Source organism: Bubalus kerabau, chromosome 13, assembly GCF_029407905.1.
Source record: "Bubalus kerabau isolate K-KA32 ecotype Philippines breed swamp buffalo chromosome 13, PCC_UOA_SB_1v2, whole genome shotgun sequence".
NCBI classification, from domain to species: Eukaryota; Metazoa; Chordata; class Mammalia; order Artiodactyla; family Bovidae; genus Bubalus; species Bubalus kerabau.
The window spans coordinates 62,884,828-62,912,496 of NC_073636.1; the positions used below are offsets into that span (position 1 = coordinate 62,884,828).

Consider the following 27,669-nt stretch of genomic DNA (forward strand, 5'->3'; position numbering starts at 1 on the left):
AATGTCTGTTCAAATGCTTTGCCCATTTTTGAATTGAGTTTTTTTTTTGTGGTTGAATTTTAGGAGTTCTCCATATATTCTGAATATTAATCTCTTATCAGATATGTGATTTGCAAATACTCTCTCCCATCCTGTGGGTTACCTTTTTTACTTTGTTGATATTGTCTTTCAATGCACACAATGGACTAGAAATGTTCACACCTGGAAAAACAGAGGTCCAGAGAGGATGTGTGTTTTGTCTAATGTTACACTGAATCATCTGTGTGATGTTGAAACACTCTGTGATGGTCACAGGAAGGATTTCTCATCTCCCACCTCATCTGATACAACAGCCATGATCCTGTCTCTGTTGTAGACGGGGAAACTGAAAGGGCTGGGTCTTGCCCAGGGTCACACTCGGGTCAGTGGCAGAGTTTGACTTGACACCAGAAGATGAGTCACGTATGGGTGTCAGGCAGCTTGGAGTTGAATCCTGGTGCTGCCATTTGCTAACTGACTCCTGGCAAGTCAGTTTTTTTGCCTGGAGACTTCACTGTCCCCATGTATGAAATGGGGCCTCATGGGGCTGTTGTGCAGGTGCCTGGGTACCCAGGATGGGATTGATAATTGCTACACTGAATTTCAGACATCAAGCCCTAGGCCACTCTCACTTTTGGGGGCCAAAAGACACGTGGAATTGGACATGAAGAATAAACTTTAATCTCTCTTGGGGTGGGGGCTCTAGTTAGGCTGCTCTCTGGGTAGAGTCACAGAGCCATGCACACGTACTCGGTACAGGCAGGTGAAGCGTGGGTTCCCCCAGTTGCTGGATATCTTCACCTTGACGGCCCCAAACGTCCTGGGAGGCTGGTTCTGAAGGAGAGCCACAGACAGGGGCCATCTCACTCATAGCCCCTGATCTGGCCTGTCCAGAGGAATATTTGGGAGTGGAAGGAAACCCTCCAATTCCTTAGGTGGGGAAACTGAGGCTCTGAGAGGGAAATGTCCCAAAACCATATGGCAGGTCACTCAGGGGCTGGGATGCAAGGGGCTGAGGCCGGAAGATAGCTCGACGGTGATGGGGAACGCATCCCAGCCTTGGGGCCCTGGCACATGTGTGCTCTGGCACCCTGGGCAAACCACACCCTCTCTGGGCTTCAGTTTCTGGTCTATAAGAGGAAGAGGGGTAATGTCTGCTTCCCAGGGTTGCCGTGAGCACTGAAGTAAGATCTTGGGGCCAGATGGCTTACCAGCCCTGGGCATACAGTAGGTGGTATGTAAATGCAGCCCCCTCCCCTTTCTCCCCGTAACCCAGAGGGGATGGAGCCCAGTGGCCTGTGAGATCTCACTGGATGGTCTCAACCTCCCAGGAAATTACACCAGGGGAAACTGAGGCCCAGAGAGGAAGAGAATGGTCTGTGATCACATAGAACTTATGGTTGGGTCAGGATTTGGGCCAGGGTCAGTCTGATTTCCAAGCCTGAACATTTTCTCGAGTCTCAGGGCCATTCCAGCAGCCACCTTCTGGTCCTGCTTCTGTTTCCAACTCCCTCCCCTCCAGGCCTCAGCTTCCCCACCTGTAGTTGGACCAGGTGTTGATCACGTGGTTTCCCAGTATGGAGACATTAAGTTCAAAGCCAGTGACCCTGGCCTGACGGCCCTACCAGCTCACCACCTGCTGTCCATGGGAGGAACCACAGCAGGAGGGCTCCTCAGTGGGTCAGGGAAATGGAGGTAGATGAGTCTCCTCAGGGTTTCACTCTAGGCCCTAGGCAGTGGCTCCATCACTCTGGCCTCAGTTTCCTCATCTGTCAAGTCAGTTAGTGACAACTGTGTGCCATCTCGGGCTGCTGGGGCATGAAGTGGGGTCCCCTGTAAAGCCCTGCCCACCGTGTGTGTTCAGTAGGTGCCCAACATGGGCAGGGTTTCTCACGTACCTGGAGCTGGAACGTCTGAATGATATTTTCTGGCTGAAACTGAAATGCCCCCAGGAACACCTCCTCCTTGGGGGAGCCTTCCATGCCCTGGAGAATCAGAACCAAGAATAAAGCATCAGGTACAGGCAGGAACTCCAGGAGGTGCTGCCTTTTCCAGTCGAGACTCTCAGGATGAGGAGCTGTCTACCTCTTTGGGCACTGTTCCATTGCAGCACAGGTAAAGGATAGGAAAGAGCATTGGACTGGAAGCCAGAAGGTTAAGGGTCCACTTCTAACACTGCTGTTGACTCTAGGGTTTGATGTATCCCTGCCCTTTCTCTGAACCTGTTTCCTTTTCAGTAAAATGGGGGCTCAATTATCTTTGAAGACTCAATTGGCTCTGAAAAACTTGGGTTGTAATAGAGTGCCGTTTACCCCTTAATCCCAGAAGGCTGTGATCTGACCCTGACCCTGACGATCCCCAGCCTTAACATCCAGTCCCTCTAGGCTTCGTAGATTGTATGGTTTATCACAGTGCTGCGAAAGCTGCCATTACGAGCTGTCCCCTCAGCTAAGCATTGCTGCCAGCTGGGGCGTGCTCACGTAGATGACGAAGTCCTTGGGGGCGGTGTCCAGGCTGCCTGACAGTGAGATGGTCTTTGGGATGTGCTGCAGGGTCAGGTTGGACAGGTAGACCTTCTGGGCCAGTCGGATGGTCACCTGGCCACGGTCACCCGAGAAGGCCCAGCAGTTGCCAGGTGTCACATTGGGCTGGAAGCGGCAGATGTAGTGAAGGTAGATGGTTAAAGAACAGATTCCTTATCCCTGCCTGGCTTCCCTAGACCTTCTCGGCCTTCCTGGACAAGCCCAGTCCTTCCTGTCTACAAAGCTCGGTTCGAGTACCACCAACTCCATCCAGGAAGCCTCCCTGACAGTAGGCAGCAAGGATGACCCCTCCCCTCAGCCCAGCGCAGTGAGGGTTCCCTGACATGCAAGACTTGAGGGTCGGGGGAGGGGCCTCCTCCAGTGCCAAAGCAGGCTGTCCCTGCCCCTGGGCCTGTCCCCTATTCCTGCCCAGCACCCCAGCTTCTCCCCAGACTACCACCCCCCACCCCATCAATTGTGCCCCTTTTCTGCCTCGGCTCCTCCCTTTCTCTCGTTCCTACTCTGCCCCAGGCCCCCACCCTCTGCACTCTCACCCCAACCTCTGCCTTCAGCTCCTGCCCCCAGGCCCCTGGCCACACCCCTGCCACTCTCCCCCATCCCGCCATTCCTCCTGCCTCGAGGATCACGTCCGGAGGCTGTGCATAGTTCCACAGCCGGATCCAGTTCCAGTAGGAGCAGGCCTTGTCGTGGTTGTACGTGGCTGACGTCTGCTCAAAGTCGATGGAGGCCCCTGTGTGGGAGGTGATGGCAGCAGAGGGGTCGGGGCGGGGGATGGGAGGAGGGGGAAGAGTCTCAGCTGAGCAGCCCTGGCATCTGCCTGGTGGAAGGGAGTCTCACTAGGTGCCAGGGGAACACTTCAGAAGAGTCACTGGTCCTCTCTGGACCTCAGCGTTGTCCTCCGGGATATGGGAGTAACAAAAGTAATAATAATAGTAGTAATGAGAGCATCCATTTCATGGCGTTGTTGTGAGGTTGAAAGGAGTTAATACAGTAAACTTTTTCCAGCAGTGCCTGGTGCGATGTAGGCGCTCACTCACTTACGTCAGCCTAGTTATTATAACCCAGTTAGTATCACTGTGGCCCTTATTATAGCCATTTCTCAGAGGAAGAGACTCCAGGTCTGAGAGCTTAGACCGAAGCCCTCTGACACTGCGTCTCCTTGGGCCTAGGGGTGCTGGGGTGAGCTGGTGCTGTCTACACCAGGCAGCCCGCCCTGCCTGGCCACCTCACCCCCTCCCATGCAGCCCCCCACAGGGGCACCTTTCATATCAGTTCCTGTGGTTTGATACGAAAGACACTTTATCCTCCTTACCAGACCTCAACCCAGCATGCTCCTCCCTACCCCTGTATTGCAGCCACTGCTTAATTTTTCAAAGGCGTGATTCCTGACTGTAATTAGGCCTGTGGCCAGTCTCCCCTGCACAGACAGGGACAACTCTGTGGACCCCTACATTTGGAGGGGGACGGGTGGGTGATGGCCTCCCCTTCCCACCTCAGCCTCTGTGGGAGAAAATGGAAAACCCTAACAAGAGCACCAGCCAAGCGGGTGAGGTTAGCAGGATATGCCCCCGACCAGAGCTGAAATCCAGCCTCTGAAGAGTTTCTCAGGAAACTTGGGCTGGGCTGGTTGGTGAGGCAAGGTGGTGGGAAGTCACTCACCTATCGACTTCAGGGCAAAGTCCGGCTTCTCGATGTAATCTCCTTGGATCATCTTTATTATTTTCTGGGTCATTTTTTGCTGTGAAGGCAGAAAACCCAAGCTGTGCAGTGGTATGTTCTTACAGATCACAGTCCACAGCTCTGTTCACACCAGGTGACGAGTGGCCTCAGGACACCTTTTCGTCCCTGCCTGCTGGCCCCTGCCTGGTCCACACACAGGGCTGTCACATGCTGTGCTGTGAGGAGGTCCAGAGCCGCCCCCGTCCCATCCATGGGGTTTCCTCGGTGCTTTCACACCCTCTGGGATGCACTGTCATACATGCAGGACCAGGAGTCTCAGTCAAGTCCAGGGCAGGGGGCCTGGAGTCAGACAGACCTTTCCTGCTAATGGTCCCTAGGCTAGTTACTGCCCCCGTGTGCCCCCCTGCCCCCGAATCTTGATTTTCTCACTTTATGAAGTGAACGTGTTAGTCACTCAGTCCTGTCTGACTCTTTGTGCCCCCATATAGCCTGGCCAAACCCCTCTGTCCTTGGGATTTTACAGGCAAGAATACTGGAGTGAGTTGCCATTCCCTCTTCCAGGGGATCTTCCCGACTCAGGGATCGAACCCCGGTCTCCTGCATTGCAGGCAGATTCTTTACAGTGTGAGCCACCAGAGAAGCTGGAACAATAATCACATCCACTCCCTACTCTTGTGAGGATTAGAGCTAAGACTCATAAAGCTGTGACTATATGTCAGGACTGTCTTCAGTATGTTCATACTTATCCCCTCTCAGCAACCCTAGGAAGTATGTACTATTATTGCCCCCATTTTAAAGAGGAGAATATTGAGGCACAAAAAGGTAACTTGTCCAAGGTCACATAGCTAGTGAGAGGCAGACCCGGAAACTCTGGTTCCAGAGTTCAGGTTCTTAACCTCTACATTGCCAGATAAAGATTGCAAAGCATTGAGCACAGTTGGTGCTCAATAAATCACTGGCCACTATTTGATTAGATTTTTCACAAGAGTGTTGCTCAGTCACTAAGTTGTATCTAACTCTTTGTAACCACATGAACTGCAGCATGCCAGGCTCCTCTGTCCTTCACTATCTCCGCGAGTTTGCTCTAATTCTTGTCCATTGATTCGACATTGCTACTTAACCATCTCATCCTCTGCTACCCCCATTCTCCTTTTGCCTTCAATCTTTCCCAGCATCAGGGTCTTTTCCATGAGTTGGTTCTTTGCATCAGGTGGCCAAAGTATTGGAGTTTCAGCTTCAGCATCAATCTGTCCAATGAATATTCAGGTTTGATTTCCTTTAGGACGGACTGGTTGGATCTCCTTGCAGTCTAAGGGACTCTCAAGAGTTCTCCAATACCACAATTCGAAAGCATCAGTTCTCCAGAGCTTATCTTTCTTTATGGTCCAACTCTCATATCCGTACATGACTACTGTAAAAACCATAGCTTTGACTAGATGGACCTTTGTCAGCAAAGTGCTGACTCTACTTTTTAATATGTTGTCTTGGTTTGTCATGGCCTTTCCTGCTGGCTTAGAGGGTAAAGGATCTGCCTGCAATGTGGGAGATGGGTTTGATCCCTGGGTTGGAAACATTCCCTGGAGGAGGGCTTGGCAACCCACTCCAGTATTCTTGCCTGGAAAATCCCCATGGACAGAGGAGCCTGGCGGGCTGTAGTCCATAGGACATGACTGAGCAACTGACACACTTTCATTTTAGGTATGTCACAGCTTTCCTGCCAAGGAGCTAGTTGCAGTCACTGCCTGCAGTGATTTTGGAGCCCAAGAAAATAAAAGCTGTGCCTGCTTCCACTTTTTCCCCTTCTATTTCCCATAAGGGGATAAGACCAGATGCTGTGATCTTAGTTTTTTGAATGCTGAGTTTCAAGCCAGTTTTTTCACTCTTCTCTTTTCACCCTCTTCAAATTCTCTTTAGTTCGTCTTCACTTTCTGCCATTACAGTGGTATCATCTGCATTTCTGAGGCTGCTGATATTTCTGCCGGCAGTCTTGATCCAGCTTGGGATTCATCTAGCCTGGCATTGCACATGATGTACTCTACATATAAATTAAATAAGCAGGGTGACAATATACAGCCTTGTTATACTCCTTTCCCAATTTTTAACCAGTCAGTTGTTCCATGTCCAGTTCTAACTGTTGCTTCTTTATCTCTGTAGAGGTTTCTCAGGAAACAAGTAAGGTGGTCTGGTATTACCATCTCTTTAATAATTTTCCACAGTTTGTGATCCACATAGTCAAAGGCTTTAGCATAGTCAATGAAGCAGAAATAGATATTTTTCTGGAATTCCCTTGCTTTCTCTATGACCTAATGAACGTTGGTAATTTGATCTTGGTTCCTGTGCCTTCACGGAGTTCAGTTCAGTTCAGTCACTCAGTTGTGTCTAGCTCTTTGTGACCCCATGGGCTGCAGCACACCAGGCTTCCTTGTACATTACCAACTCCCAGAGCTTACTCAAACTCATGTCCATCGAGTCAGTGATGCCATCCAACCATCTCATCCTCTGCCGTCCCCTTCTCCTCCCACCTTCAATCTTTCCCAGCATCAGGGTCTTTTCTAACGAGTCAGTTCTTTGCATCAGGTGGCCAAAGTATTGGAGTTTCAGCTTCAGCATCAGTCCTTCCAATGAATATTCAGGACTGATTTCCTTTAGGATTGACTGGTTGGATTTCCTTGTAGTCCAGGGGACTCTCAAGAGTCTTCTCCAGCATCACAATTTGAAAATATTGATTCTTTGGTGCTAAGCCTTCTTTATGGTCCAACTCTCACATCCATACATGAATACTGGAAAAACCATAGCTTTGACTAGACGGACCTTTGTTGGCAAAGTAATGATGTCTCTGCTTTTTAATATGCTGTCTAGGTTGGTCATAACCTTTCTTCCAAGGAGCAAACGTCTTTTAATTTCATGGCTGTAGTCAAAATTTGCAGTGATTTTGGAGCCCAAGAAAATAAAGTTTCACAGAGTAGCAGATTGTATTTTCTTAAAATGATTGCACACAGGTCTCTTGTTCCTTGCTCTTCCTTCTGTGTGACTTTGACACCCTTCTCATGGACACATGGGACTTCAGTTCCCTCCCTATCCATCTGGATGAGCCTGTGACTGATGGGAGTGATGCTATATGACCTGTGGGCTCAGTCCTAAAAGGTGAACCATCTGCTTTTGGGGGGATGTTCACCTTCTGAAGCCAGTTGCTGTGTTGTAAGAAAGGCCATGCCATACAAAGGGATCACCTATGGGCACTTTAGTCAACAGCCCTCAGTTCCCAGCTGACAGCCAGCATCAACCTCCATACAAGTGAATAAATATTCCTCTAGATGATTCCAGACCCAGATATTGGGTCATCTCCAGCCTTCATGTCTTCCCAGCTGAGGCCCCTGACGTCATGAAGCAGTGACAAACCATCTCCACTGCATTCTGTCTGAATTCTTGAGTCACAGAATCTTTGGACATAATAAAATGGTTGTTCTGCACTACTAAGTTTTAGGATGGTAACTGGGTAACTAGCATAGTAAATAGAGTGTTGCTGCTGCTGCTGCTGCTAAGTTGCTTCAGTCGTGTCCGACTCTGTGTGACCCCCATAGACGGCAGCCCACCAGGCTCCCCCGTCCCTGGGATTTTCCAGGCAAGAACACTGGAGTGGGTTGCCATTTCCTTCTCCAATGCATGAAAGTGAAAAGTGAAAGGGAAGTCGCTCAGTCGTGTCCAACTCTTCGCGACCCCATGGACTGCAGCCTACCAGGCTCCTCCATCCATGGGATTTTCCAGGCAAGAGTACTGGAGTGGGGTGCCATTGCCTTCTCCAGATAGAGTGTTACAGGGCAGTAATTATACTCTATTTGTTGATGTGGAAACAGACTCAGAGAGGTAAGAACTGAGCTCCTAAAGCTAAGAAAAGACTAAGAAAAGCTAAGAAAATTCTACATATAAGTGATATCATATGATATTTATCTTTCTTAAAGAACATTTCTTAAATGTGTTCTTAAAGAACACGTTTCCACATTGAAAGGGTTTCCACATTGAAAGCCAAGTGTGGCTAACTCATAGGTACATTATTATGACATTTTAGATGTAAGGTAAGATGATGTAGGGCTTCTAGGTTAGATGTAGTAAGTTACCGAGAACCGATGGTCCCACTAAAAACAACTAGAAAAAGCCAGATGCTTTGCTAAATCATGTTTTAATACCATCATTGAGCTATGAAAGAAACAGGACCAGATGGACTAAAATTCTAGACAGGGGACAACCAATCTGAAATATGCTGACATTCTTAATCTGTGGGGCATTTGATGATTCTGTGCATGGGTTGAGGATCTGGGGGCAGGGGCTGCTACTGACAAAAGAGAAAGCAGCAAAGTTGTTAGCATTTACATAGAGCAGGTAGGACAGAATTGGACACTTAAGGAGCCTTGACCATGGCTTATTTCCCTCATTAGATGTTAACTGAAATCCAAGACTATGTAAGAAACTAAAGGGCTGCTTTAAAAGCTTCTGAAAAGCAGAATAAAATTTCCCAGTCTCACAGCGCTTAATAAACAAAGTCCCTCTGAGGAAGGAGACGCCAAAACAAAGCAAGCAAGAGATTAAAGACTCAGCACAGTGATTCTCCTTATTATTTGTCAGAATCACTGAAGGACTTGTTGAAACACAGAAAAGTTGGTTCCCATCCTTAGAGTATGTGATTCAGTAGGTCTGGGTGGGGTCCATTAATTTGAATTTCTAACATTTTTCCAGGTAATGCTGATGCTACTGAAATGGAGGCCACACTTTGAGAACTGCTGTCCTAGAGGAAATGCTGAGTCAGTACTGAGTAGCTATATCTGCTCTTCACTCGAGGGCACTAAACCAATTACAATTACAATGAGAGACTGAGAATCCAAGCTTGCCCCCGGCAGAGAAGACTGCCAATGGGGTCAGAGATTTTGTACCCAAAATTGGAAATTCAAAGTCCAGAAATAAATCCATATGCCCACAGTCAATTAATCTTTGACAAAGTAGGCAAGGATATACAATAGAGAAAAGAGGTCTCTTCAGCAAGTGATTTTGGAGAAGCCTCATTAAATCAATGAAATTAGAACACACTTTCACACCACTCAAAAATAAAGTCAAGATGGTTTAGACTTAAATCTAAGACATGACACCATAAAACTCTTAGGAGAGAACATAGACAAAACATTCTTTGACATAAATCATGCCAATCATTTCCTTAGATCAGTCTCCCAAGGCAATAGAAATAAAAAGGAAAAAAAAAAAACCACAAAAAACCAAAACCCCACAAAACCCAAAAGAAAATCCCCTCAAAGCAAATAGAACCTAATCAAATTTATGAGCTTCTGTACATCAAAAGAAACCACATACAAAATGAAAAAACAACCTACAGGTTGGGAGAAAATATTTGTAAATAATATGACCAAGAAGGTCTTACTTTCCAAAATATGCAAATAGCACATACAACTCAACAACAAAAAACAACCCAATTGGAAAATGAGCAGAAGGCCTAAAGAGGCATTTCTTCGAAGAGGACATACAGATGACCAACAGACTCATGAAATTATGCTCAGCATCACTAATTATTAGAGAAATGCAAATCAAAACTACAATGAGGTACCACCTCACACCAGTCAGAATGACCATCATCAAAAAGTAAAAAGTCTATAAACAACAAATGCTGGTGAAGGTGTGAAGAAAAGGGGATCTTCTTACACATTCATGGGAATGTAAACTGGTGCAACTTTTATGGAAAAAAAGTTCCTCAAAAAACTAAAAATAGAGTTGCCATAGGATCCTACAATCCCAATCCTGGGCATATATCTGGCAAAACTATAATTCAAAAAGAAACATGCACTCCAACATTCGTTGAAGCACTGTTTATAATAGCCAAGACATGGAATCAAGCTAAATGTCCATTGGCAGATAAATGGATAAATAAATGTGGTAAGTATATACAATGGAATACTACTCAACCATAAAAGGATGAAACTATGCCATTTGCAGCAACATGGATGGACCTAGAGATTATCATACTAAGTGAAGTCAGAAAGACAAATACCATATAATGTCATTTATATGTTGAATCTAAAGTATGACACAAATGAACTTATCTACAAAACAGAAGCAGACTCACAGACATAAAGAACAGACTGTGGTTGCTAAGCGGGTGGGGGAGTTGGGGAAGGAGTTTGGGATTAGTGAATGCAAACCGTTATATATAAAATGGATAAACAATGAGTTCCTACTGTAAAGCACAGGAAACTATATTCAATATTTTCTGACAAACATACTGGGAAAGTTTGAAAAGAGTGTATATATGTGCAACTGAATCACTTTCTTGTAGAGTAGAAATCAACACAACATTGTACATCAACTATACCTCAATAAAAATTTGAAAACTCAAGAGGCCTCAAACATATGTTCAGTCTTTCCCATCAAGACATTTATCAATTTTTGAAACTGCATAGGCAGGAGGCTAGAAGGCTAAGCCAAAAACCTTTGAATAAATCCTATAAAAATTACAATCTAGGTCTGAACCAGTTCAATGCATGTTTGCATAGAAGTGATCAGTATACTTCATCCTCCTTACAAAGAAAAGGGAGAACTCTACCTAGTTGAAATTATAATTTCAACTGGAACATCTAGTTTTTTGGTAAAAGATTGTCCAGAAAACACTAAAAAATTACCAGATATGAAAAGACAAAACTATAAGATTGATACACCAAAGAAAAACCAGGCAATAGGAGATCATAAACGATCCAAGTATTAGATTTAGCAGACAAGGATTTAAAAATAACTGTGACCAATATTTTAAATAAAATAAAGGAAAAGATGGACAATATAGATGAAATGTTGGAGAATTCCACTATAGAATTAAAATCTATGAAAAATAATCAAATGTATATTCTAGAACTGGACAATGCAATATATGAAATTAAGAACTTAATGGAAATGCTTAGCAGTAGATTGGATAGAGCAGACTATAGGATTATTAGTGAACCTGAAGAAATATGAAGAGAAAGCATCACAACTTAAGCACATAGAGAAAAAGAATGAAAAAACAAGTAAACAAAGAAAAAATACAAGAATAATATGGAAAACACTCCAGAGATTAGGATAGTTATAATTGGTGTCTCAGGAGAGGTGATAGATAATGGGTTAAAAACAATGCTTTAAGGAATAATAGCTAATAATTTTCTGAAACTACTGAAAAAGATCAACTCATAGAGTCAGTAAGTTCAGGAATCCCCCAAGCAGATTAAATATAGAACACTGGAGATAAAAAGAATATCCTGCAGACTTAGGGATGGAAACAGACCACACTCAAAGGACAAATAATAAGAGTGATATTAGACTTCTCTAAAGCAACAGTATAAACGAGAACACAAGAGTGGAATTCTTTCAAAGTCCTCAGGGGAAATTTTTCCTATCTATAATTCTATACCCAACCAAACGATCAACAAGTGCAAGGGTAGAATAAAGATGTTTTCAAACATACGTGTTCTAAAAAAAAATTAATACATACCTCTTATTTTACTCTTTCCCAGGAAGTTATTTGGGCATATGATCCACTAAAACTTGGGATATGAGGAGCTGGACATCAAACAGAGAAGTCAGGTGTTTCGGGGCAGGATGGCTAGCAACTCACCTCATCGGACATGGCTTCCATCTCTTGGAGCTTGGCAATGAGCTGGTTCAAGTGGCCTCGGAGGTCCTGGATTTCCCCAGTATGATGCCGCACCTTCTCTTGGTACATCCTTATGGGGAAGGAGTGAGAACAGAGAGCGACTGACTTGTGATGCTGCTACTATCACCGTCAGCGTCTACCTCTGCCAGTCAGCACACAGAGAGCTAGCTTCTCATCTTCCCACTCTCATGGGCCCATCCCTGGACCTACCCCCCAGATTCCTATCTCTAAGAATTTCGAGCAATGAGCATTACTCATGCCCTTACTTCTGCATGGACTGTCTGACTATCCTTAAACCCAACTCATTCCTTCTGAATATTTGAGTATTTTTTTTCATTTAAGGATGCTGCCATGGGTGTATCTTGGTTAAAATTTCTTCTCAGCTACCATTTGCTGGGGCTTTCCCAAGTGGCTCAGTGGTAAAGAATCCAGCTGCCAAGCAGGAGACATGAGTTCTTTCCCTGGATTGGGAAGATCCCCTGGAGAAGGAAATGGCAACTCACTCCAGTGTTCTTGCTTGGGAAATCCAATGGACAGAGGCAGGTTATAGTCCATGAGGTTGCAAAGAGCTGGACAGGACTTTTTACTAAACAACAATAACAACCAAAACCATCTGCTGAACACTAACTATGGGTCAGGAACTATTCATGACATTTTCTTTAATATCCATAATTACCAAGAACAAGCTGGGTGTTATGCTTTATTTCATAAAGGAGGAGAAGTGAAGTGACTTGCATAAGTTTAGCCAGGTAGGAGGTATGGGAGCTGGGATTTAAGCCCAAGTTGTTCTGGCAGACCCCATATTCTTAGCCAGTAGATCTTGGCTATAGCTCTGGTTTTTAGGTAACAATAGGACTATTTAGCAGATTCTTCTTACCTCAAGCTCTGCAGTGGACTATCTATGCTGTCTTCCTGGTGGGATATTGAGGAAAGCAAGGGATCTCCTTCAGATGGCCTAATCTGGGCCCAGTAGAATTTCATCAATCCATTCTCCCACAATCATAAATCCAGCCATTCATCCACTTTCCTATTTTTTCCCACCTGCCATCCATTCAAAATCCAATTTACCCTCCTTTTTGTTCATTCATCTGCATACACTTCCATCAAACCTCCCACCCATCTACCATCCTATTCATCCCCCTTTCCCATCCATCTGCTCCTTCATTTATCCAATCTTTCTTATCCATCCACCTTACCTTATCCATCGACCCTTTCATCAGTCCATGCATGCATGCATCCATCTACCCTCCTATCTATCCACTGTCCCACTCAGCTATCCATTCATCTATCTATCCATCCATCCATTTACTCACCCTTATCCCATCTGCCCTCCCATCCATCCACTCTCTCATCTGTACCTTCTTCCATTCATTCATCCATCTATCCCACTATCCATTTCCCACATCCTTACATCCATCACTTCCATCCCGCCTCCAATCACACCCCGTCTGGCCATCTAAATGTCCAGAATTGATCATGTTCACCTTGTACCAGGTGTTGAGGTGGACATTGCTGGAGTGAATCAGATCTGACTCTGTCTTCAAGGACTCTCAATACAGTTGGGAAAGCAGTTATGATTACAGAAAATTGTGGAAGAATAGAGGGGAATGTGACTACCTCTGCTTAGGTATTTCTGGAGGAGAGGGAAGCATATGATGGAGTTCATAAGGGGAGAAGAAGTGAGGGAAGGACAGGTTCATCAGATCCCTTCTCTCGAGGCCTTCTGAGACTCTGCTGTCCTCAGACAGGGAGCTCTGGCCACTGATTTCTCCTCCTTCTTCTCCAGGAACCACAAAGTAAAGGTCTCATCTCATTTGAGCAAAAGAACTAACTGCCTTGAATAGAGAGATAAATGTGTTCTTTGGCCACACCATCCCATTGTAGGTGGGGGCCTTGATAAAGGAAAGATGGGTCATCTCTGGGAAACAGTGACAGGAGAGGATCCTGGAGGAGGAACTATGCATCTGGTCCTTGAAAGTCACATTTTGACAGGAGAGATGGTTCCAGGTGGGGAACAAGACAAAGGCAGAGATTTGTATCTGGAATAAGTCAGCAACTGAGTAGGGTCCAGAAGTGGTAAGAGGGAAAGGAACTTATGAAGGTGACATTGACCGGTTAGGGTGAGGCCAGTCAGGGGTGGGGCCTGAAGAGAGTATGCACTTACCTGCCAGATGTCCATTTTGGATGGTAAGTGCACAGAAAACATCCAAAATCCTGTGGGCATGGGGGAACAAGAATGAGCATTTAGGATGAAAGCTTATGAGCTTACATCTTAGGCTTTGGAGTTAAGACTTCTAGATTCAAATCCAAGCCTTGCCACTTCCTAGCACTGTGCAGTTTTGGGAGAAGTTACTTAATCCCTCTATGCATTAGTTTACTCCTCTGTAAAATGGGAATAACAGTAAAATCCACTTTATGATCCAGTGATATCATATATGCAAATCAGCTCACATAAACCAAGTAATCTATGTTTCCTCTTCCTCTCCAGTCTTAATCCCGCTGGGGATAATTGGCAAAAAGAAGGAAAAGGGGTGGTCCCCCTTGCATTTTATGATTTCTGTGCTGTCTGAAATCTCATTATTCAAGTCATTATTAAATTCCTTTAAAATATATTTGTTGTTTTTAAATAGAACAGAATGGAACTTCAAAGAAAAGAATGGAACTTCCTCAATCTGATAAAAGTTGTTTATGAGCCACAGCTAACATCATGCTTAATGGTGAAATACTGGAAGTTTTCTTCCTAAGATCAGGAGTAAGACAAGGTGTCTGCTCTTAAATTTTCTTTTCTTTTTTTTGATCCTATGAAGCTTGCAGGATCTTAGTTCCCTGACCAGGGATTGAACCCAGGCCCTGGCAGCAAAAGCACTGAGTCCTAACCACTGGACCACCAAAGAATTCCCTGCTCTTGCTATTTCTATTTAACACTATTCTGGGGATTTGAGCCTGGTCAATTAGTTAAGAAAAAGAAATAAAAGGCAGATAACATGATGTTGCATATAGAAATCTTAAAGTATTCAAGACTGGGTGTCTTGCCCAGTGTTAGCAGTAACACATGAGTTCAGCAAGGTTGCAGGATACAAGATCAGTACACAAAAGTCAGTTGTACAATTGACCTTTGACATTATTTTAAAAAGTCTTATCTGTTGGATTATGTTGTCCAGGAATTTCTAATTTCTTAGGAAATTCTCTTCCTTCTCTTTCCCTCAGCCCCCACCTGGTGGTGTATTTAAGTAGAAGGAGGAGATTTCTTTGCTTGAGAAAGCAAAGCTGTAATGTGAGAGGTGGTGGTGTTGGCTGGAAGGAAGCCACAAAAACTGAGAGAGAAAGACAGAGGGAGAAAGAGGGAGGGAGGGAGGGAGAGGGAAAAGAAGAAGCGGAAGAACAAGAATATTATATAATACAGTTTGGGGAGAACCTTACAGTTTTCAAAGTTTTTCTTAGCTTTCAAACATTTTCCTTGGACATCATTTTATCCTCACAGCAACACTCATTAGACAGATGAGGATACTGGGGTTCCCAGAGGGACAGTGTCGGGCACAGTGTCACATAGTTGGTGCCACAGCTCTTTCCCTCCCCAGGATGGGCACGAGCCCAGGGTTAGGTACCTCCATCTGGAATGGGACAGGGCCCTGGACACGTACCAAAAGCACAGAGGATCAGAACGCCTGCTTTTTCTATCAGCTTGTGGATGAACAGCTTGTATCTGCAAGACAGAGAAGTGATGGTCAAGGTGAGGCAGGGCTTTGCACAGGCTGGACAGTCTCAGCCTGGCCCTTGCCCTGAACGCACCCCGAGAAGCACATTCCTATCTGGGCCATGACACTCTCTCCAAGATGCTGGCCATGTCCTGTGGCTCCACAGCATCTCTGAGGAAAGAAAGCCCTTAGCCCAATATCTCTGGCCATCAGAGATCAACTCATAGTGTTCACCCACATCCTCCTCACTCTCTCCCTCCATTTACATACTGTTTGCCCCTTTCCAGCTTCTCCCCCAGTAAATGCATCCTTCAGGGCTTAGTTTAAATGTGCTCTCTGCCTACAAGCTCCAGACTCAACACCCCCAGCTTTGTTGCTGTTGTTACAGTTGCTAAGTTGTGTCTAACTCTTTGTGACCCCACGAACTGCAGCATGCCAGGCTTCTCTGTCCTTCACTACCTCCTTGAGTTTGCTCAACTCATGTCCACTGAGTCAGTGATGCCATCCAACCATCTCATCCTCTGTCACCCCCTTCTCCTCCTGCCTTCAATCTTTCCCAGCATCGGGGTCTTTTCCAATGAGTCAGCACTTTGCATCAGGTGGCCAAAGTATTAGAGTTTCAGCTTCAGCATCAGTCCTTCCAGTGAATATTCAGGGATGATTTCCTTGCTGTCCAAGGAACTCTCAGAAGTCTTCTCTAGCACCACAGTCTGAAAGCATCAATTCTTTGATGCGCAGGCTTTTTCACGGTCCAACTCTCACATCCATTCGTGACTTTGACTAGATGGACCTTTGTTGGCAAAGTGACATCTCTGCTTTTTAGTATACTGTCTAGGTTTGCCATAGCTATTCTTCCAAGGAGCAAGGGCCTTTTAATTTCATGGCTGCAGTCACCATCGGCACTGATTTTGGAGACCAAGAAAATGAATTCTCTTACTGTTTCCACTGTTTCCCCATCTATTTGCCATGAAGTGATAGGACCAGATGCCATGATCTTCGTTGTTTGAATGTTGAGTTTGAAAGCCAGCTTTTTCACTCCCTTCTTTCACCTTCATTAAGAGGCTCTTTAGTTCCTCTTCACTCTGCCATTAAAGTGGTATCATCTGCACATTTGAGACTGTTGATATTTCTCCCAGCAATCTTGATTTCAGCTTGTGATTCATCCATCTGGCATTTCGCATGATGTACTCTGCATGGAAGTTAAATAAGCAGGGTGACAATATACAGCCTTGATGTATTCCTTTCCCAATTTTGAACCTGTCTGTTGTTCCATGTCCAGTTCTAACTGTTGCTTTTTGTCCTCCATACAGGTTTCTCAGGAGCAGGGAATGTGGTCTGGTATTCCTATCTCATTAAGAATATTTCACAGTTTGGTGTCTGCTTCTCTGCACATGGGAGCTCATGTGTGGTGGAGCCAAGGCTGGGCCCAGAGAAGACATTATAGAGATGTTTCAGACTTCCCTGGAGGTCCAGTGCGAGGGACACAGGTTTGATCCCTGGTCCAGGAAGATTCCACATGCCGCGGGGCAACTGAGCCCTTGCACCACAGCTACTGAAACCCTTGAGCCCTAAAACCCAAGTTCTGCAACAAAATAAGCCAGTGCAACGAGAAGCTCATGAACCCCAACTAGAGAGTAGCCCACCCTCACCACAATTAGATAAAGCCCACACACAGAGCAAAGACACAGCATGGCCAGAAATAAGAAATGCTTAGAATGTAAGCTTTAAATGCACAAATGAGGTGCAAAGTCTGCAGGAATTCAGAGGCATTTTGCATGGGCAGGAAATGAAAAGGGAAAGAATGGAGCAGACATTTCAGGCAGGAAGAACAGCCTGTGCAAACCTATGCAGGTGGGAAGAGGTATAGTGGGTCCAGGGAGTGAGAATCCTAGCCATGCTGGCCCAATGGATCTATTGCAGAAAGCAGAAAAAGGGGAGCTGGGAAAGGAAGGGTGAGGCAAGATTTCAGAGGGCTATAGCCTGAGGTGCTGGACTGATGGGGAGCCACAGTGGATTCTGAGGTGAGGGGTCTGATATAAACCAGATTTGATATAGATTATCTGAGGAGAGGTCTAAGCCAGTGATGGAGTTGCCATGGTCACCAGCACACAGTTCCCGTCCCCATAACCCTCCTGCTTCCTGCCCCAGCTCACCTGCAAGTGTTGAACAGAACCTGGTGAGCCCGAGTCCTCAGGAAGCAGGCCAGGCAGGTGATCCAGGCTGTGGAGGAGACAGGAGAGCAGTGAGCAGCTGTATCCTCCTTCTTATCCTATGACAACTCACAGGGAGAGACCCTGTTGCTGGGAGACCCTCTCAATTTGCTAGTTGAGCCCAGGACAGTTCTTTGAGCTACTTATAGGTAAGCATCAGCTTGGACTGAGTACTAGAACTACAAAACCACTAGTGACTGGCAGGTACTGAATACTTAAAAGTGACTCAGGAGCAAGAAAAGTTTGAGATGTCCCTGCCAATGTCTATTCCCAGACACTGAAAGCTTCTCAGTAGAAGAGTGCTTGTCTGGTTCATTCCTGAGTGCCTACTATTGCGGTGCATGAAGCTAGGCAAAAAATATGGGCTCAGAATGGGTACGTAGGTGGGAGGAGGCATTGATACATGGAAGAATGGTTAAGAGAATGGCTTGGAAAAGAGGTGATTAGGAAGATGGATGAGAGGATGGGAGAATGAGAGGGGGGATGGAAGGGTGGATGGGCTGATGACTGAATGGATATGAATGGTAACAAAAGTACGGGTGTATTGATGGATGACTCAGTGAAGGGCTTGGATGGATGGATGGATGAACTAATAGGGTGTATGGATATTCCAACAGATGGATAACAGACAGATGGTTGGATAAATGACTGAGTGGATGAATAGTGGAGGTGTGGCAGGAGGAACACAGAAGACTGATCTTTAGGGTGTGGTCAGAACCATGTCCTCAAAGTGAGGGTGAGTTGCATGGAGCCATTCGCGTGAGTTCAGGGGCCAGGCCGGTGGCAGAGTGGGGGAGTGCTGGCAGTTAGCTGCTCCACCAAACAGCAGATCTCCCTCCCAGTCCCTCTTGCCAACCCTCATTCCTCGCTGGAATGACACCCCTGACGCCTCTGAAGGGAAGACCTCCAGAGCTCCACCTGCAGCCCAGCTTGAGGCTGGGCCCTCTTCCCAGGACCACGCTGACGGCCAAGGCGGCTCTTCAGTGTATACGTACACATACATTCCAGCATGCACTGGGTCAGGCCTGGGGCATTGATGCGGACAGGCAACTGGAAGGCGTCACCTGCAGAAAGCACAGGGCTGTCATGTCAGTGCCAGCCTCTGGGACAAGGTGCTTGCAGACACCGCAGGAGCATCCCTACCCCCTCCCCTCTGCCCCTTGCTGGGGGACCCTGGGTTGCCCACTTGACATCTCTGAGCTTCAGCCGCTCACTGCCCACAAAGACCCCAGGGCTCCCCTCTGCCCTCCCTTCTCACTTGCGTTTGACAAAGGCGCCTCTGTCATACTGCAGATGTTCCGGCCTCGTTGGATGATCCTGGCAACGACAAGATTCACAATTGTATTTTACAGTTCACAAGGAGCATGGCGTCCCCATGTTCCAGATGGAGAAACTGAATTGCTGAAAAGTTTGCTCAAGACCACAAGGCTGAGAATCAGGGATAGACTGAGGTGCGGCTGACCCTCAGTGCACGCCTCTTCAGAGGAAAGGACTCAGTTTGCTGTGGCAGTCAGGGTTGGTTGTCATCCAAAAGCCACTCCTTCCTCTTACTGGCAGAAGACTGATTTTGGTCCCTTGTCCCTTTCTCCCCCGAGTGATTTAGATGGATCTGGTTGGTTTCTGATTGTTTCTGTCTCAGTCCCCTTGCCGTTGGTTCAAGGATGGGAAAGTCTGCAGGGGTGAGCTGTAGGGTAGATAAAGGGGTATGGGACTTGGGGAGAAGATTTTCTCATTGCTAAACTGAGACCCACAAGAGGCAACACCCTCCTCTCTGTTCGCATATGGCCATGCTTCTGTGCAACCCCAGGGATGGTGGTAGCCACCTTGTGACCATGAGAGGAGGCCAAAAGGGAGAGCAAAAAAGATGGCAGGAACCTGGGGAGTGGCTGGCACTGCAGAACCTCAGAGTTAACATTCTCTGGGAGCCATCCATATCTTGGGATCTTTTGGCATGTGAGATGAATTTTCTTTAATTAAAAAATTTTTTAAAATTGAAGTATAGTTGTACAATATTTTATGTTACAGGTATATGATATAGTGATTAATAACTTTATTATATTCCATTTATAGTTATTATAAAATATTAGCTATATTCCCTGCCATGTACATTTTTCTTTATTTCTAAGGTAATGGTCTCTAATAGCCCAGTTGGTAAAGAACCTGACTGGAATGCAGGAGACCCTGGTTTGATCCCTGGGTCGGGAAGATCCGCTAGAGAAGGGATAGGCTACCCACTCCAGTATTCTTGGGCTTCCCTTGTGGCTCAGCTGGTAAAGAATTCGCCTGTAATGTGGGAGACCTGGGCTCGACCCCGGGGTTGGGAAGATCGCCTGGAGAAGGGAAAGGCTACCCACTCCAGTATTCTGGCCTGGAGAACCCCATGGACTACAGTCCACGGGGTCGCAGAGAGTCAGACATGACTGAGTGACTTTCACGTCATGTCCATGTCAATGGTTTCTAAACTTTTATACTCCCAACATCTTATATATGTGTGTATATATATGTATATATTTCTCCATGTGGACTAATATATTATTTACCCTATCAAATGTATAGGCTTTATTCACAACTTCCTGAGGAATATAAATTAAAAGAGGATGAGCTAAAGAAAATACATACTGAAGTTATAATAGCATTCTCCTTACCCCGTATGGTTGTTCTGTATGCCCTCCTCTAGGGATAGACAGCTGTTCTGGGGCCCAGAGTTAGGTACTGTTTTGAGTTGGAACTGCTACCACCTGCAAGCAGAGGCCTCCTACAGATAAAGATGGCAGAGAGGCGTGCTTTCTCGTTTATGATGTCTCCCTCACGTGAGCTCCACGGGGGCAGGGAGCACGGCCATCTGGTGCAACACCACCGTCCCAGCACTCTGCCCAGTGCTGGCACAGAGCAGGTGCTCAATAAACACGGGCTCAATGGATGACCGCTCCTCCGCTCCCTGGCTGAAAGCCACTGTCGTCTCTCTGACTTCAGGTGCTGCGTCTGTAGGCGCAGCTGCTAACGCCAGCTGGCTTCCAAGAAAGGGCTGAGGGGCGGTGTTTCGTAAGGGCTGTGCAGAGGGAGGGCTGCCGTTCTCACCTCCTGGGCCTGACCTCCCTGGGGACGTGGGCCACATTTTCGGGTGGGTCACACGAGTTCTCGGGGCTCCTTGAGGACCGGGGCATCGATGTCCTTCTCTAGGACGGGGGATTGGCGGTGGGGATCTCTGGGAGTCGGTGAGGAGGAAGTGGCTGCTGCTGCTGCTCCCACCTAGTGTGCCCTGAAAGGTGCCGTGTGGAAGCTTTCCCAGGTCAAGTGGAACTGTTGGCACTGTGACCTCACAGAGCAGGTGCAGGTGGTCTTCCCAGTCCCCAGTTTGGCTCTGGAACTTCTCCCTCAGAGGAACCCATTCTGTCCAACTTTCCACTTTTATGGTGGCCTTGAAGGGCCAAGCCAGGCACTCAGGGGCTGGACAGGGGCAAGACTTGGGGCTCCAAGATCCAGGCCATACTTTTTCTTGCTCTCAGACCCTTTCTGCCCCAGGCTTCCTTACCTTCTTAGGCTATATACAGATTTATTCTGTAATGCCAAGCTTCTCACTGGTGGACGTTTGGCATAATACAAAACAATGTTTGTGTGTTGTTGTCTTAGTAAAGTTCTACATTTTACCAGTGAAAAATAAAAGCATGCAGAGTGGGAATGTCTGGTTATGGTTTTTCTACTTGGATTGTGGAACTAAAATTAATTCGCTTTTGCCCCCTGGTGGCAGTTGGCTTCCCTGGTGGCCTAGACGGTAAAGCGTCTGCCTGCAATGCAGGAGACCTGGGTTCGATCCCTGGGTCAGGAAGATGCCCTGGTGAAGGGAATGGCAACCCACCTCAGTACTCTTGCCTGTAAAATCCCATGGACAGAGGAGCCTGGTAGGTTATAGTCTATGGGGTTGCAAAGAGTTGGATACGACTGAGCGACTTCACATGGACATGGCAGTTGCTCAAATTGTAGGCTCAGTACTTGTAAACAGAGTAACTGTCCTTTAAAGAGGCTCATGTGCTAAAACCTGAACGTGAAAATATGTTAGGTAATGTAAGAGTTCACTTCTGTTGCTCAGTTGCGTCCGACTCTTTGCGACCCCTATGGACTGTAGCACGCCAGGCTTCCCTGTCCATCATCGATTCCCGGAGGTTGTCAAACTCATATCCATTGAGTTGGTGATGCCATCCAACCATCTCGTCCTCTGTCGTCGCTTTCTCCTCCTGCCTTCAATCTTTCCCAGTTTCAGGCTGTTTTCCAATGAGTCAGTTCTTCACATCAGATGACGTAACAAAGGGGAACTAACACTTGCGAATGAGATTGAGGTTGCTAATCAGCTAACCTTGAAATCAGAGAATATGGTAGATTATCCAGGTGGGCCCAGGTGGGCCCTTAATGATAGAGGCCCTTAAAAGTGTAGGCAGACCAGGAGAGAGATGGCAGCATAATGATCCTAATTTATTGGTTCTGAAGATGGAAGAAGGGATCATGAGCCAAGGAATGAAGGCCAGGAAGTGGATTCTCTTCTATAGTTTCTAGAAGGGAACAAAGTCCTGCCAGTACCCTGATTTTAGCCCAGGGAGATCCATCTAGGACTTCCGACATCCAAAGTGGTTAAGATAATACATTTGTGTTTGCCAGTCACTAAGTTGGTGGTAATTTGTTATAGCAGTGATAGGAAGCTAAGACAGTGCCCAGAAGAATATTCAGTGAAGGAGCAGCTCTGAAATGCTGCCAGTCATTATTACAGGGGCCATTCAATGGTACATTCTTTATCCATTGAACAAGTTTTTATGAAACACCGGTATTTATTAAGCACAGGTGTGAGCAGAACCAGCTTTTATCCCTGGGGTGGAGGGTGATGTAGCTGCAGACCAGCCTCCATGTAGCGGGTGCTCACAGAGGGGCGCTGCAGGGAGGAGGGGCTGGTGAGAACCCCCTGCCTTTGTGTCTACTGGCCATCACCCAATACCCCCTGGTGCTTGAAATGTGGAGGAAGAGGAAGTGTTCATGACAAGAGCAAACACCGAGAGTGGCTTTGGTCAATATTTGTGCCATTGTCCGCTGAATCTGATCTTTGGCTCAGCTCCTGTGAGGACCAGGAGGGCTGGTCTTATGCATTAGTGGGTAAGTGGGGGCCAGGAGAAGGATGTTAGGGAGCATGCAGCCAGCTCCTCTCATTCTTTTATGCCTCAAGAATGAGGCGGGGGAGCATGGGCTCAAAGGCAGGACTGGTCCAGGGGAACTCTGGCCTCTGAGGGAAGGGCCTGATAATTTCTACACTTCCTGTTGCTCTGTGGGCCCTAGGAGAGGACCCAGCACAGGTAGGCCTGGCCTCTGGGCCTGAAATAAGGGCTGGTGTGGAGTCAGTGGGAGCCATGGAGAACTCTGGAGCTGGGGAAGGCCCTGGGCCCTTTGTGCCTATACCCCAGGAGAGCCATGCAGAGGAATGGAGGGGACTTCCCTGTAGTTCTGCCATCACCTCCTATGCACACATGCATGGACACACACAAACACATATGCACACCCCTAATGTCAGGACACAGACCACCAGATCCACCCACACATACATGTTCAACCTCACAGACACACTCAGTATACTAAGTCCACTTAAACATATTGGACACAGAACTCCCCACACCTGCACTCATGTAGGTTCATATAAACAGGCAAGTGACACCACAAACCAAGATGGTAACACCCTCGCTTCATGTGCACACCCACACACAAACACACACTTGCCTCTGACATCAGTAATTATGACCTAGTGCAGTGTGTATGCATGACTACACACATAAACATGCACACATAAGCACACATATACCCCTGAGACACGCACATATAGACAAACCCCTTCAGGAGCACTCAGTTCTTCAGGGCCTGTGCAGCCAAGGTGGAGGCTGTAGTTTGTAATGTGGACACTGCTGACGGGCTCAGTCCTCCATGACTGGGATGCACCTTTGGAGAGAAGCTGAGTGTTAAGTAGCAGGACTGGGTCCTCCACACCCTCTTCTCTGTTGCCCTTTGAGTTTTGGCTCCATGTATGATGAGGGGGAAGTATGTGACCAGGAACGGGGCTCAGCCAATGATGGGGATGGGACTCAGATCGCCTCCTGCTCCTACTAGAAGAGCCGTGTTTCCACGTGGAGGTACAGGCGGGAGGTCAGCCATCCTCCTGACCTATGTCTTTGCTTCTGTTTGTATCTTTTTATTGAAACGTAGTTGGCTTACCATGTCGTGACAATTTCTGCTGTACAGCAAAGTTACTCAGTTATACACATATGTGTGTGCTCCCGAAATATGTGTGTGTGTTAGTTGCTCAATTGTGTCTGACTCTTTGTGAGCCCATGGTCTGTAGACTGCCAGGCTCCTCTGTCCCATGGGATTTCCCAGGCAAGAATACTGAAGTGGGTTTTCATTTCCTCCTCCAGGGGATCGTCTTGACCCAGGGATCAAACCTGGGTCTCCTGCACTGCAGGCAGATTCTTCACTGTCTGAGCCATCAGGAAAGCCTCAATATAAACATATAAACATTCTTTTTTTATTGGAATATAATTGCTTTATGATGTGATGTTAGTTTCCACTGTACAATGAAGTGAATCAGCTATATGTATGCATATATCCCTTCCCTCTTGGACCTGCCTCCCACCCCACCACCTCAGCTCCCCCCCACCCCCATCATCACAGAGCTTTATAGCAGCTTCCCACTCAATCTGTCATACAGAGTGAAGTAAGTTAGAAAAAGAAAAACAAATATCATATATTAACGCATATATGTGGAATCTAGAAAAATGGTACAGATGAATCTGTTTCCAAGGCAGGAATAGAGACACAGATGTAGAGAACGAATGTGTGGACATAACGGGGAGGGGAGAATGGGAGATTGGGACTGACATATTACACGTTCTTTGTAAATATTCTTTCCCATTATGGTTTATCACAGGATGGGGAAGGTGGTTCCCGGTGCTGTACATTAGAACCTTGTTGCTTGTCCATTCTAAATGTACTAGTTTGCATTTACCAACCCCAAACTCCCAGTCCCTCCCTCCCTCCCTACTGCCTTGGCAACCACAAGTCTGTTCCCTCTGTGAATCTGTTTCTGCTTCATAGATAAGTTTATTTATTTTATTTTATTATTTTTTAAAATTTTATTTTATTTTTAGACTTTACAATATTGTATTGGTTTTGCCAAACATCGAAATGAATCCGCCACAGGTATACATGTGTTCCCCATCCTGAACCCTCCTCCCTCCTCCCTCCCCATACCATCCCTCTGGGTCATCCCAGTGCACCAGCCCCAAGCATCCAGTATCGTGCATCGAACCTGGACTGGCGAGTCATTCTATATATGATATTATACGTATTTCAATGCCATTCTCCCAAATCATCCCACCCTCTCCCTCTCCCACAGAGTCCAAAAGACTGTTCTGTACATCAGTGTCTCTTTTGCTGTCTCGTATACAGGGTTATTGTTACCATCTTTCTAAATTCCATATATATGCGTTAGTATACTGTATTGGTGTTTTTCTTTCTGGCTTACTTCACTCTGTATAATAGGCTCCAGTTTCATCCACCTCATTAGAACTGATTCAAATGTATTCTTTTTAATGGCTGAGTAATACTCCATTGTGTATATGTACCACAGCTTTCCATTCATCTGCTGATGGACATCTAGGTTGCTTCCATGTCCTGGCTATTATAAACAGTGCTGCGATGAACATTGGGGTACACGTGTCTCTTTCAATTCTGGTTTCCTCAGTGTGTATGCCCAGCAGTGGGATTGCTGGATTATAAGGCAGTTCTATTTCCAGTTTTTTAAGGAATCTCCACACTGTTCTCCATAGTGGCTGTACTAGTTTGCATTCCCACCAACAGTGTAAGAGGGTTCCCTTTTCTCCACACCCTCTCCAGCATCTATTGCTTATAGACTTTTGGTTCACAGCCATTCTGACTGGCATGAAATGGTACCTCATAGTGGTTTTGATTTGCATTTCTCTGATAATGAGTGATGTTGAGCATCTTTTCATGTGTTTGTTAGCCATCTGTATGTCTTCTTTGGAGAAATGTCTATTTAGTTCTTTGGCCCATTTTTTGACTGGGTCATTTATTTTTCTGGAATTGTGCTGTAGAAGTTGCTTGTTTATTTTTGAGATGAGTTGTTTATCAGTTGCTTCATTTGCTATTATTTTCTCCCATTCTGAAGGTTGTCTTTTCACCTTGCTTATAGTTTCCTTTGTTGTGCAGAAGCTTTTAAGTTTAATTAGGTCCCATTTGTTTATTTTTGCTTTTAACTCTCACTGTTTGCAGATGACATGATCCTCTACATAGAAAACCCTAAAGACTCTACCAGAAAATTACTAGAACTAATCAATGATTATAGTAAAGTTGCAGGATATAAAATCAACACACAGAAATCCCTTGCATTCCTATACACTAATAATGAGAAAACAGAAAGAGAAATTAAGGAAACAATTCCATTCACCATTGCAATGAAAAGAATAAAATACTTAGGAATATATCTACCTAAAGAAACTAAAGACCTATATATAGAAAACTATAAAACACTTGTGAAAGAAATCAAAGAGGACACTAATAGATGGAGAAATATACCATGTTCATGGATTGGAAGAATCAATATAGTGAAAATGAGTATACTACCCAAAGCAATTTATAGATTCAATGCAATCCCTATCAAGCTACCAACAGTATTCTTCACAGAGCTAGAACAAATAATTTCCCAATTTGTATGGAAATACAAAAAACCTCGAATAGCCAAAGCTATCTTGAGAAAGAAGAATGGAACTGGAGGAATCAACCTACCTGACCTCAGGCTCTACTACAAAGCCACAGTCATCAAGACAGTATGGTACTGGCACAAAGACAGAAATATAGATCAATGGAACAAAATAGAAAGCCCAGAGATAAATCCACGCACATATGGACACCTTATCTTTGACAAAGGAGGCAATAATATACAATGGATTAAAGACAATCTCTTTAACAAGTGGTGCTGGGAAAACTGGTCAACCACTTGTAAAAGAATGAAACTAGAGCACTTTCTAACACCATACACAAAAATAAACTCAAAATGGATTAAAGATCTCAACGTAAGACCAGAAACTATAAAACTCCTGGAGGAGAACATAGGCAAAACACTCTCCGACATACATCACAGCAGGATCCTCTATGACCCACTTCCCAGAATATTGGAAATAAAAGTTTATTTATTTTAGGTTCCACCTATAAGTGATTATCTCCTTGATTCTGGGCACCTCCTTCCTCCTGGGCCTGCCTCTTGGGGCAGACATCCTTCTATAAGTCTGCTGGTCTTTGAGGTTCCAAAGCTGCCCAGCCCCAGGGTCTAACAGTGGCTGGCAGCAAGCTTGCTACGTGGCAACCCCCCTGCACACGTAGGGTGAGATACTTTGGCAAAGGTCGTGTTTGCAGGGAAAACACTTGCAACCACAAGCAAACCTGCCCCTCCCTGGGTCCCTCCCTGGTGGACCCTGTGCACCGGGGAGCCTCATAAAGCAGTTTCCACATCTGCTTGGGGCTGCAGAGGGCTTGGCTGGGGCTGAGAGTCTACCTGCCCTGGGAACTGCCTGAGGTAGGAACAGAGATGGGGCTTGTGCTCTTCCAGGGAGGAGCCTCGATTTTTCCATCTGTTCAATGGGGATGCTACTTCCAAAAGCGTTTTGCAGAAGGGTCCATCCCTTATCTTGCTGTGGGACCCTGGACAAGTGCCACCTCATTGGGCCTTAGTTGTCTATCTGAGCAGCAGCCCCCCACCCTGGTCCCGCATGACTCCTCCTCCCTAAGTCCACTGAGCTGGGCTGAGT

General features: G+C 46.0%; 1 protein-coding gene across 1 annotated transcript; it reads right to left on the bottom strand.

The window, feature by feature from the left end:
* Nucleotides 1–720: 720 nt before the first annotated feature.
* On the bottom strand, nt 721–20,985 carry SUN5 (Sad1 and UNC84 domain containing 5). The gene is made up of 13 exons (XM_055543213.1): nt 20,900–20,985; nt 19,080–19,138; nt 18,817–18,885; nt 17,765–17,831; nt 15,558–15,619; nt 14,081–14,130; nt 12,794–12,828; nt 11,878–11,986; nt 4,221–4,299; nt 3,176–3,291; nt 2,499–2,666; nt 1,917–2,003; nt 721–852 (listed from the first exon to the last, which is right to left on the bottom strand). Exons 1-13 carry the CDS (start codon nt 20,983–20,985, stop codon nt 721–723), a joined length of 1,119 nt encoding a protein of 372 aa, XP_055399188.1.
* Between the last annotated feature and the right edge of the window lie 6,684 nt (nt 20,986–27,669).